The 12,163-nt window shown below is 33.5% G+C and overlaps 1 protein-coding gene across 1 annotated transcript in view; it reads right to left on the bottom strand.

Moving 5' to 3' along the window:
• The window catches only part of Stim (stromal interaction molecule), a 148,124-nt gene that overhangs the window by 89,266 nt on the left and 46,695 nt on the right, over positions 1–12,163 (bottom strand). Inside the window, exon 4 of the mRNA XM_089644470.1 lies at positions 4,402–4,514. Within this exon, the coding sequence (XP_089500596.1) occupies positions 4,402–4,514 (113 nt within the window). The remainder of the gene's footprint in view (positions 1–4,401; positions 4,515–12,163) is intronic.

Below are 12,163 nucleotides of genomic sequence, written 5' to 3'. Positions count from 1 at the left end.
TAACTACGACTCTGCAAACAGAAGAAATTTACTTTGCCGAATTTGGACTTCGCAAATTAGTTCATAACGTGGCGAGTAATTTGCGCTCCCATGTAAAAATGTCTATTCATTCAAAAGCAGATTTTACTTTTAAGAAGTAAATGGTGATATTATAATGCGAGATGCCTATTTACTGTCAGATTGATTTATTGACGAATCACAGTCAGCTTAACCCCCTTCGTTCTTCAACAGTTGATTTTACCCCTCGCCATTATCTTCTCGTCTATTAATTCCTATGTCTGTGGTCCATCACAACAGCTGCAAGGCTTTTTTGGAAGATGTATTCTTAAGGTTCATCAAAATTTATGACGAAACTGAAAACACTTGGGTGATTTATTATATTTCTGTGTGAATTTTATTAATACATATGTGAATTGAGAATTTGAAATTAGATTTAAAGACAATTATTGTTATAGTATATTTCTTAACACACTTCCGGCGGGAAGGGTAATTCTACCGTTAACGCAGGTCCTACTTGAATGAATATAATTTGAATATTGTATACCAATCTTTTTCTAAGGGCCCAACTATAAATACGTACACGTATAAACAATGCGATCGAAGACTACATAACTCCCATTTTCTTAACTTCTTGTCTCTTGTGTGGAAGAATATTTAATCAAAAGGATACTATACTAAACCTTTAGAATGGATAAATAAATTCTTGCACTTATTTTTTTTATTTTTTTTTATTATTTATTGAGTTAGTTTATACATTTGAATATAAACTAATATAAACAAGATCATATTTCATTTTGTAATTTTACATATTTTTACAGTAAATATAACATTTATTTTTAAATACATTCATTCTTCCTTCATTCTTCAGACTTTCAGGCATTTCATCATACATTTTTAGTCCTTTGTACATTAGGCAGTTCTGTGATTTTGTTTTTTTCATATGTGGCAATCTAATCCTATTTACATTTCTGGTTTCGTAATTATGAACATCTCTATTAAAAACAATTTCATCCTTAAAATATTTTGGCATTTGGTTGTTCATGATTTTATGTACAAAAATTAACACATTATATAATAGTCTCTTTTTTATAGAAATCCAATTTAGCTGTTCTCTCATTTGATCTATGCTTGCGTATTTTCCTTTTCCTAGTATACATCTCATAGCTCTATTCTGTATAACATCTAGCTTGTTCAAGTTTCCTTCATTGGCCAAATACAACATAGTAGAGCAATAATCTAAATGTGGAGCAACTATAGTTTTATAAATCAGCTCTGTAGTGTTTCCATTTAGTTTATTTCTTAATCTTCTAAGAAAATTGACTTTTTTAGATACCTTCTTTAGCACATATTCAAAATTTGCTGCGAAAGTTAGTTTTGAATCTAGTATCACACCTAGGTACTTAATTTCATTTACTTTTTCAATTTTTTCGTCATTAATTGTCAATTTTAACTCTGTGTTATGCGTTTTGTTGCCTATTTCCATATATTTTGTTTTGTTGACATTCAGTTTTAATTTGTTTAATTTCAGCCATTTCGCTATATTTTGTAGGTCTTCATTTAATTTATTGATTGCATCTATGTACTCTTTACATGAAATATAGATTAATGTATCGTCTGCAAATAATCTAATTTTGCAATGTTTTATGGTTTTAATTATATCATTAATGTAAATAATGAATAGAATTGGACCTAATACCGACCCTTGTGGAACACCGAGGTTGTTTTCTATCGGTTCTGATTCTGAGCTTTCCACTTTTGTTACCTGTTTTCTTTCATGGAGATATTCTTTGAAAAGATTTAGAGCTACTTCAGAAAGACCTATATCTTCTAATTTTTCCAAAAGTTTTTTCCTTTCTATCGTTTCGAATGCTCTTTTAAAATCTAAGAATGCTGCAATGGTGATTTTTTTATTATCTGTTTCTTTCTTCCATGTATCAATCACAATGTTTATTGCAGCTTCACAAGAGTTATTATTACGGAATCCTGATTGTTCGTCACATAATATATGATGTTTTTCCAAATACTCAACGAGTTGTTTCTTTATTACAATTTCTAGTACCTGTTCGTATTTTGGTAACATATTTATAGGTCTAAATTCTTCACATTTTCTGGTATTAACAACTTTCGGAATCGGGATCACAATAGATGTTTTCCATGTGTTTGGAAATTTTCCACTTCTTAACGATTCATTTATTATGTTCAGTAGATGAGGTCCTATCACTGGCATTGCATCCCTTAAAACTGTAAAACTTATTCCATCTGGACTCTCTTTTGATTTGGTGCTGTTTAAAATCTGTAAAAGATATGTTTCATCAATCTCTTTAAACCCAAGTTTTTCTCGGTTTAGGGTAACATTTCTCACGCGGTTGTCTTCCTTCAGTATTGGTATACTCTGATGTAATTCCGTTATGCTGTTTACAAAATATTTGTTGAAGCAGTTCTGTATGCTACCCTGTATCTGATGTGGAAATTCAATGTCATGTTTCATCCCTTTATCTTCAGTTTGCATTAATCCTTTTATGGTTTTCCACATTTTTTTAGTGTCTCCTTTTTCACAGATAATTTTATTTTTGAAGTAATCGTTCTTACAAACTTTCAGTTGTTTTGAGTATTTATTTCTTGCATTTTTGAATGCTTTCCAGTCTTGTGAGTTTCTTGAGATTTTTGCAATTTTGTACAGTCTATCTCTTTCATATTGTATTGATTGTAGTTCTATGTTATACCATTTATTTGTTCCTCTTATTTTAGTAGTTTGGATTGGTATTAACTGGTCGATTACTTCTTGAAGGTTATTTATTAATGATTTAGACTTTTCATTAAATTCCATTTGATGAAGTTCATTCATATCACCCAGAAGTTCAATTAACCTTTCACTGTTATATTTTTTATAATTTCTGTATTTTATTATTTTGCTGGTTTTCGTATAAGTTCTTTTTGTGTTATCTATCTGTAATGTGGATAAGGTGTGGATAAAACTTATGGCACTGGAGATGCGCAAATCGTTCTTTTTTTGTAATGATTTGTGCGTAGTGAAAACCAAATTTTTTGTAATGTAATAAAATATGTCATTTTTTACACATAAAACATCACTAAATGGCCCAAAACTGACTTATGGAAATCAGTTTATGGAGGTGTGTTACAAAGTAGGCTTTAATTTCAGTCAGTACTTTTATAGTTGAGGTGTAGTGCTATGCAAAAACAAATCATTTAAATATAATATATGTAATATTTTCAAGTAAAGCAAAATCCATTTTCTCGAAAAGGACCCTATTTTCGCCCACTGTCACACCGTGAGTTAATTTTACAATGACATCATTAAATATATATTTTTTTTTTTTATTAACTCCATACATATAGAGGAAATAGTAATCTCAGGGCCTATGTTATCCTTGGGGATGCTCTGTGGATGATCTTTTTAAGATAAGGAAGGAGAGGAAGATCTGGGAAGGAAAAATGTATGAGATCCAGAAGTGACGGACGAATGAATCCAACCCTCACACTGTGGTGCAAGGTGACGAGTCGAGAGAGTTCTATTGAAGAAGTCCAAAGGTCTCCCTCAACCAGCATCTCTTAATCCAGCCCGCCATGCAGTAGGTGTGCAGATGCATCCACGGCCAAGACATAGAAAAACTTCATTCCATAAACCAGGACACCTTGATAGACATTTGTCCGGTTTTTGGGATGGAGAATTAGTGAGAGAATGCTGTACCGTGTATCTACACAATTGATTATTATGTAAGAAAAATCAATTGAAGATACATACTAGTAATTTAGTGCGCCCTACTGTCGAATTTGGCAGCCATCTCTGGTCCGGAGCCCCTAAATACCTGAAAAAAACCCTTGACTCTGTGCAAAAACGGGCGGTCCATTTGATAGATTCCCCAATCTTAACAAACGGACTGCAATCTTTAGAGCACAGGCGTCAGGTAGGTATGCTGTCCTTGTTCTATCGGTATTACGATGGAAGATGCTCTGAGAAACTAGCGTCATTGATCCCTTCGGCACCGGTGCGTAGTCGGGATACACGCCAAACGCGCGCCCAACATTTGTACACGGTTGACATTTGTCACATGAGAACGGGTCGCTTCTACGATTCGTTCTTAAGTTCAACAGCTCGGCTGTGGAACGAACTGCCGGCCCCTGTGTTTCCTCCCTCCTACAACATGGGACTCTTCAAGACCCATGTTCACTCCTTCCTCTCCACAAAAAGACCCTCCACACAGCATCCCCAAAGATGTCATAGGCCCTGAGGGAAATTATTTTCTTCAGGGCCTCCTGTGTGGAGTTAATATAAAAAAAAAATTAAAAAAAGTAATGATACAGGGTGTTACTTTATTTGAGGTCTATCGACCATCATAATAGGCTCGTGCCTATTATCATCGGTTGTATGATAGGTAGTACCTGGGCAAAGTGGCTCCTGTAACTCGGTGGTCTATGAAGGTCTTCATGTACTGTGGAAGTTCCACGTTCTTCTCCAACCATTCCGTCGTTTGTTCCACCGTCCAGTTATGAACCTGAAACAAGGACAAAACAATTTACTTTATCTGCCATACTCAATCGACGCATCCAGGTCTTACAGGCTTATAGGATTTTCGCTATGATCAAAGTCGCCCCATATTACGGTACCATGAAAATATGTAGACGTGCATACATAAATAGTCAATTTTTAAAGCGATTACAAAGCAATCTACCTTGGAATGGTAAGCTACAATGAAGGGCGAAAGTAACTAATTACTTCACAGATAAATAATGAATAATGTATGTTGCTTGAACCAACTGAATTAATTTCTTATAAAAGATAATAAAACAACTGAATATTACACCCCGATCCAAGGTTAGCTCCAACAGTTGTTAATATTGTATTACCTCACTGAACAGACAACTCCAAGAGGTGAGATCTACTGAAACTGATGAAGTTTACATAAGACCTTTCGAATCCTAGGCCATACAGGCTGATGAAATTGAATATGTATCTGTCCAAAAAAGAACTTTCAACATCTAACATACTAATTTCAGTTGTGGGTGCATCGATGCATGCGTGAAGTAATGTGAAATATTCCTGCGTAATTAATAAAATTATTTACGTTCAATGAAGTTTAAATTTTTGAAAATTGGAACTGATTAGTATAAATCGTATCAGACAAGCAATAAATTTGATAATTTTTTTTTTAAATAATAATAATAATACTGTTTTAAATGTGTATTTCTTTTGTTAAAATTTTTGACAGATATTGTTATTTTTTCACAAGTTTACTAATGTGTTCATTCGAAAGGTAAATTTCTAACAAATCTTTAATTTGTCAACAAAAATTAAGAATATTTGTCTATGAAAGGCAACGATCCCAAGACAAACATTTTATAAATCTGCCCTGATGATTAACACTAATGCTGATGAAATGTATTCCCCAAAAATAAATCACCAAAGTACTTTTGATATTATTAATAAATACTTTCAGCTTCACAAATCTATATAAATAAATATGTAAATGTTTGTTTCTTCGAATTATAAATCTCCAAAATTGCTTCACTGATTTCTTTGAAATTTTGACACAACGTTACATTCGAATATGCGTGAGTTTTTATATACCTGTTTTATATAAATGTCACCTGTGACAGGTAAAAACATGCTTTTTTTAAAACAGCGCCATCTGTTGGACAAGCATGTTTCATTCGAAAAACATCGCTATCTGTTGGACGTAAAAGCAACACGCGCTATTTTTTTCTCTAACTGCACAAATAGACAGAGCCACAGCAACGCGTGGCGGGGTACAACTACTAGTATAATAATTATAATGTCTGCCACAGACATAGGAATTAATAGACGAGAAGATAATGGCGAGGGGTAAAATCAACTGTTGAAGAACGAAGTGGGTAAAGCTGACTGTGATTCGTCAATAAATCAATCTGACAGTAAATAGGCATCTCGCATTATAATATCACCATTAAGTTCTTAAAAGTAAAATCTGCTTTTCAATGAATAGACATTTTTACATGGGAGCGCAAATTACTCGCCACGTTATGAACTAATTTGCGAAGTCCAAATTCGGCAAAGTAAATTTCTTCTGTTTGCAGAGTCGTAGTTAGTTTCAGAGTATTTAGTTAAGACACTTTTACAAATGTTTCATAATTTACTTACCCCAGTAAACAACGATGAGCACACTTGAGAATCGCTACATTGTGATGTGATAGTATATGTTTCTAAAACTGATCCATATAATACGGTGTGAATAAGCTTAAAATAAAGTAAAATAATGCTTATATATGGAATGTAATACGACAATTGGGTTTATTCTCTTTTTCACATCTATTTTTATAAGTTTTCATATCACAAGTCAACATTTTGCCGTGTTATTTCGTAAAATGAACCGATGATGCCTCGACCATAGTTCGCAGAAGAATGATGACGTCACTTTTTCAAATTTCACTTGAGGCCATACGCGAGCCCAGCCGGCTCCAATGGAACCGGTATGGGGAGTGGGGATAATACGCTTTTAATCACTTAGGGCAGGTCTACTAATATTCATATGTCTATGATGTCTGCGCTAGTTTGAGACGCATATTCAAAAAAGACTATTGTCCATTTTACTTTTCACAAATGATGATTGTCACTCATTCTGCCATTAATCTTCCTCTTTATGTTGTCTTTCATTATTTCTGGAGACGTCTCCCAACATCGAGATGGTACATAACTTCTGCTGTTAACCTCAAACTTGACAAGCAATTCCCACATTCCCGGGTTACGAATAACCTAACAATATTTGAAAATCTCCTACTACCACCACAGTAAGCTGAAAATGTTGCTTGTGTTGTGATGGAGGACTTAGCCAGCCGAGGAATTGAACGCACTCCGCCTGAGTGGGACCCAAACGCGATGTCAACTCGGCCACCGACCGGTGTAATACTAGATTAATTTATGTAATACTAGATTAAGTCCCAAATATAGACAGACAGTAATATATTTTTCTTATTTTGTGTGCTAAATTTCATCATGAAGCATTGAAATTCTGTTTTAAGGGATCGGAAAGGGGAAAGTTTTTTGAAATCCCATGTAGACAGTGACAAAAACTGAGTGACTGATAAAAAAAAAACAAACCTACCTACACACAATAAAATATATTAACTCTATACATATACGTGAGTAGAATTTTTTTACTCATATTTATAAAAAAAACTAATTGGTCTTTGGGATTATGTGCGGAGTACTTAGAACCAACGGCTTAGAACCTAGGACTTAGAACTTAGCACTTAGGACGTAGCCACTCGAGCGACTGGTTTTGTGAACGTATATACATTTACCGTATTATTTAATTGATATCATACCTAAAAATATTAATATGGAAACATATGATCTGTTTAAAATACTTAGATTTCGCCGTTGTTTTTATATTCCATAAATTTTGCACATTGTAACAAGCAATCGCTCACAGCGTTTTTGCAAACTTGCCGTAGAATGCCTAAAATCGCTCTTGTGTGTGAATTAGGACTTAGAACTTGGCACTTCTGACTTAGCAGTTAGTTCTTGGCACTTAGGACTTTGGCACTTATGACATATACCTGTATTTTATAGAATATATAACAAGCAATCGCTTACAACGTTTTTGCAAACTTTCCATAGTATGCCTAAAATCGCTCTTGTGTGTATGACTTAGGACTTAGGCCCAAGCACTTAATACTTAGCACTTTAGACTTAGGACTTGGCACTCATGACATGGCATTTAGGGTTTGGCACTTAGGACTTTGACACTTAGGTCTTATGACCATTTTTTTATATAACCAGCAATCGCTTACAATAAATGAAATGTCTACAATTTTTTATAAAGGTTCCATGATATTTCATCAAAATGACAATTAAACACACCTTTAAAAAGTGATATAGAGTCATTAAAAGTGATGAAATAAAAACTAGGTTAGGTTAGGTTTGTTTCATCACTTTTCATAACTTTATAGCACTTTTTATATGTGTGTTGAATTGTCATTTTGATGAGATACCCGGTCACCGTTTATAAACAATGGTTGCCAAAAATAATTTCTTACATTACATCACTGTAATTTTAATTTACAGTTAAAAAAAATAATAATAAACTGAAATTATCAGAAATAATATCTTCACATACATTTAAAAAAAAAAATTATTTGTTACATTAAAAATGTCGATATTATTGGTATATTCATTTGATAAACGAATTGACGAGTTTGCTATATAATTTGTTTGTGGTGACACTGAAATAGGTCCTTATGCCTAGTGTGTCGAAGAGTAGGTACTCTTAAATTGACTAGAGTCAGAAGTATGCAACAGTCATGCTCTGAATTTACAATTTTCAAAAAGAAGCATAGGTCGCTTATTCTAAGCCGATCCTCAAGTGATTGTACTTTAAAGCCGTTTAATTAAAAAGTGTAGTTGATTTATTTATATTAAATATTTTAGAAATACAGGGTTTTCCAATAAGAGGTATTATTTTGATATTCAATCGTAAAAGATCAATGGTTTCGTTGCTTGTGTGACACGTAGCGCCGTCTTGTTGAAAGTAAACGTTGTCCAGATCAATACCATCCAATTCCGGCCATAAAAAATCATTAATCATCTCTCGATAGCGCAATCCATTCATCGTAACTGTTGCTCCAGCCTCATTTTCGAAAAAGTAAGGTCCAATGACTGCGCCGGACCATAAACCGCACCAAACAGTAACACGTTGAGGATAGAGAGGCTTTTCAACAATAACTCTTGGGTTTTCCGAGCCCCAGATGCGACAATTTTGCTTGTTGACGAAGCCATCGAGGTGGAAATGGGCCTCATCACTCAAGATGATTTGCATTTGATTCACTCAAGTGAATTTTAATAATTTCAATGCGTTGTTGAAGCGTGTATCGTTGCATTTTTATTAATGGCGTAGTTTCTACTTGTCAAATGTCAAAAAATGACAGCTTCAAAAGTAACATCTACCGAAATAGCGGGCTATTCAAAATAACACCTCTTATTGGAAAACCCTGTATAATAAGTTGCTCTGTAAACAAAGCTATCTAATGGCATTAGATAGTATATAACATAAACATTATTATATAATTAAAAAAATATTGTGTGATTATTCAAAGATCTTGCAGTGGACTCTTCAAATGAAAAGGAGGACTTTTCAATCAGTTTATCTTTGCAGTGTATTACGGCAAGAAAATAGTTAAGGTTAGGAGGTAAGTTGGTAAGAATCTAGTTATTCATATCTAGTCAATTATCGTATTTATCAGCATATCGAGTAACATTCATACAAGTTGCAATGAATCAACCCAATATGGTAACTAAAAGGCAAAAACTGAATACCAAAATAAAGTAAAATTATACAAGAGAATGAATTTAAAAAAGTTATTCACAAAAGAAAAATACAATATCAATTGGTATTGATACGCGAAAATGAATTTAGAGCAAAGATACAAAAAAACTTATTTTTCAGTACAAAAATTCAAACATTTTGGTTGTACGGCAACAATATTATTCTCCTTTCGAAATGTTTCAGCGTGATGAAGTGTTGCAACAGACAATAAATATGTAGAGACTAACAAATAATAATAATGATGATTGATCTCTAGCCAAGACATAAATGTACCTACATCAAATGCAGCATTCCAACAAAAGCTTTCAATTTTTACTTTAATTTTATTATTGTTTATACAGTTTGGTTGACACACTTAATTTCAGTTTCGATATTAAAAAATATGCAGATATATACGTACTTCTTTTAAATTGAGTACATGTACATAGACTTTGGAGAAAAGGAAAAAACTTTTCTATCTCCTCTTTTTTTTTAAAAGTAAGACATTCCCTGTTCACGAATAACCTAAGAATATTTTAATTTCATTTACTTCCATCATTATAAGTGGAAATGTTGCTTAAGCAATGATGAAGGACTTATCTAGCAAAGGATTTAAGTGTTAAAAATGAGAAGTTCGAATATTAAATTTTCTTTGAATAATATCTGATGTAGAATCATTTCCTTTCAGGAATTACAACTAATTTATGAATGGGTACTGTTTGATAATGGAACGATACGATTGTACCACCTCTCCCAGGAGCACTCCTATCCCGGTGAAACTGTTAAGACTTAAAACACGTGCTTCGAGGATGGGGGGAAGGTTGGAGTTTAATGGACCGGTATACAGGGCAACATAAAAAATCAATATTGGAATTTTGTTAGGATTGTTTTTTTTTCTTTCTTTATGTTTTCTCGTTGCCTCTTCTTGTCTCTTGTTGGCTCTTCTTGCAGAATTTAATCAGATCGGAATGTAAGTAGTTTAATTCATGGCAAGCTAACAAGCCAATACTGGATCTTAGGATAGGCATCAATAAAGGAATTGATTGAACATTGTTTTCTCGCTTCTTTTTGAACCCGCGAGGGAGAGGAGTTATTTTGTCGACCTGTACTTTCTAGTTTTCTTTTACGAGGTACCAATTTATTATATTCAAAATGATGTTTGAATGAAGGAGACAATGGTGACTATCCTATTACACTCCTTCCAGATCATCGGTGAAATTCTCCACGACTTTTTTTTTTTTTTTTTTTTTATAGTGAATACCTCACAAGAGTCCCAACTGCTCCCGTCTGGAGCCAGTGAGACTATGGCATCCCCAATTGGGGGATGTTGTGAGGCTGAAGGTAAGTGGGGAAGGGAAAGAGGAAGGTGGGGAAGTACCTGGCTATTCAGATCTAGTCACTAAACACGGCTAAAGCCATTTGGAGCAATGTTTCAATTCTGAATGGTGGTCTTACACCAGGGCGATACTGGTAGTATCTTCCACTCTGGAACGTGCCGCAAATATACTATATATTATTTTAATTAATTAATTGTGAAATAACACAAATTAATCAAATAAAATTTATTTGCGCACTCCGGGTTCGAACCCGCGACCTTCGGAATGGCAGTCCAATGCGTTACCACTGGACTAGGCCGGCCGTTAATACTTTGGATTAGAAATACTTACTTAAAATTGGTTTAATTTAACCCGACGCTTTGGACCACTCAACCAACTAACCGATTATTATCAATATTACTGACAAAAAGGTTGATAGTATCTACCTAGATACAGTAATGAAATGTGGTGGGTAATTTCTTAGTAGTTGTTCCTTAATATTTTAATGCGTTTGAAACATGATATTTGCAACCAATGCATCTGAGCGAGTACTATGCTAGATTCAACCTTGCTAAATGTCTTAACACTCCCATTCTGAAGGGGGTAATACACTTACCCCAAATGAGAATTTTTTGCGATATTTTTTACCTCACATTCTATATAATTTAGGTTATCCCAAAAAATCAATTTGGTAATCGATATGCATTTAAAAAATATATCTCATAACTTTTTAAAGTACTAACATAATTATGTAATTCAGAATATATTTGAGTTATGCTCGATTTAATACAGTCTCTTTTACCGTTTTGCATTACATACTTAATGGTTGACTGTTGGGCGAAGACGGGCGATGTCAGGTTAAAATGGTAGGTAGTAACTAATATGTGAGTGTTACTGGAAAAGACAAAAGGAATATTAAGAGACACAATCACTCAGCTATATATGGGGGACCCTAGTGACCCCCCTTTGGGTCGTACGTGATTTTTACTTTCAGGTATGTAAAGGTTAAGAAACATTTATAATTAAACCAAATGCGTTTTATTTCTTCAGAATGCTATAAAATCCAAACGATGAGAGTTCCCAACGACTATTCAACATCCTTTAAACAAACATCACAGCTTTCAATGCTGCAGAGTTAATGGAACTAGTGCTCTTATTTGGTGTACGTAATGACTGCCATTATATTTAAGTGCGGACAATCATTATAATATGAATATGATTGCGAATAATTTCCCATCAATGAAAACTATGAATATAAAAATCTGTCCTTGAATACATAATACGTATTATTATGCAGATGCAAAGTAAGCTCAAATATAGAAAAATTACATACACAAAAATATTGTAATTTTTAATTTAAATTACAGTGTCGGTACAATGGGAATATTGTGACATCACTTGCATAGGTTAAGTAACATTTTCAAAGAAATCAGCTCTTAAATTGATAAGCGATTTATTTTATTGTGTTTAGGAATCTAACAGTTATTTATAAGATAATATTGTATTCATAATAATAATTAAACAGTAAAAAAATTAACCCATAAAAAG

The sequence above is a fragment of the Hesperophylax consimilis genome, chromosome 21 (genome assembly GCF_061612785.1).
Source record: "Hesperophylax consimilis isolate HC1 chromosome 21, BYU_Hcon_1.0, whole genome shotgun sequence".
Classification (NCBI taxonomy): Eukaryota; Metazoa; Arthropoda; class Insecta; order Trichoptera; family Limnephilidae; genus Hesperophylax; species Hesperophylax consimilis.
This window is presented reverse-complemented; position numbering and strand designations above follow the sequence as displayed.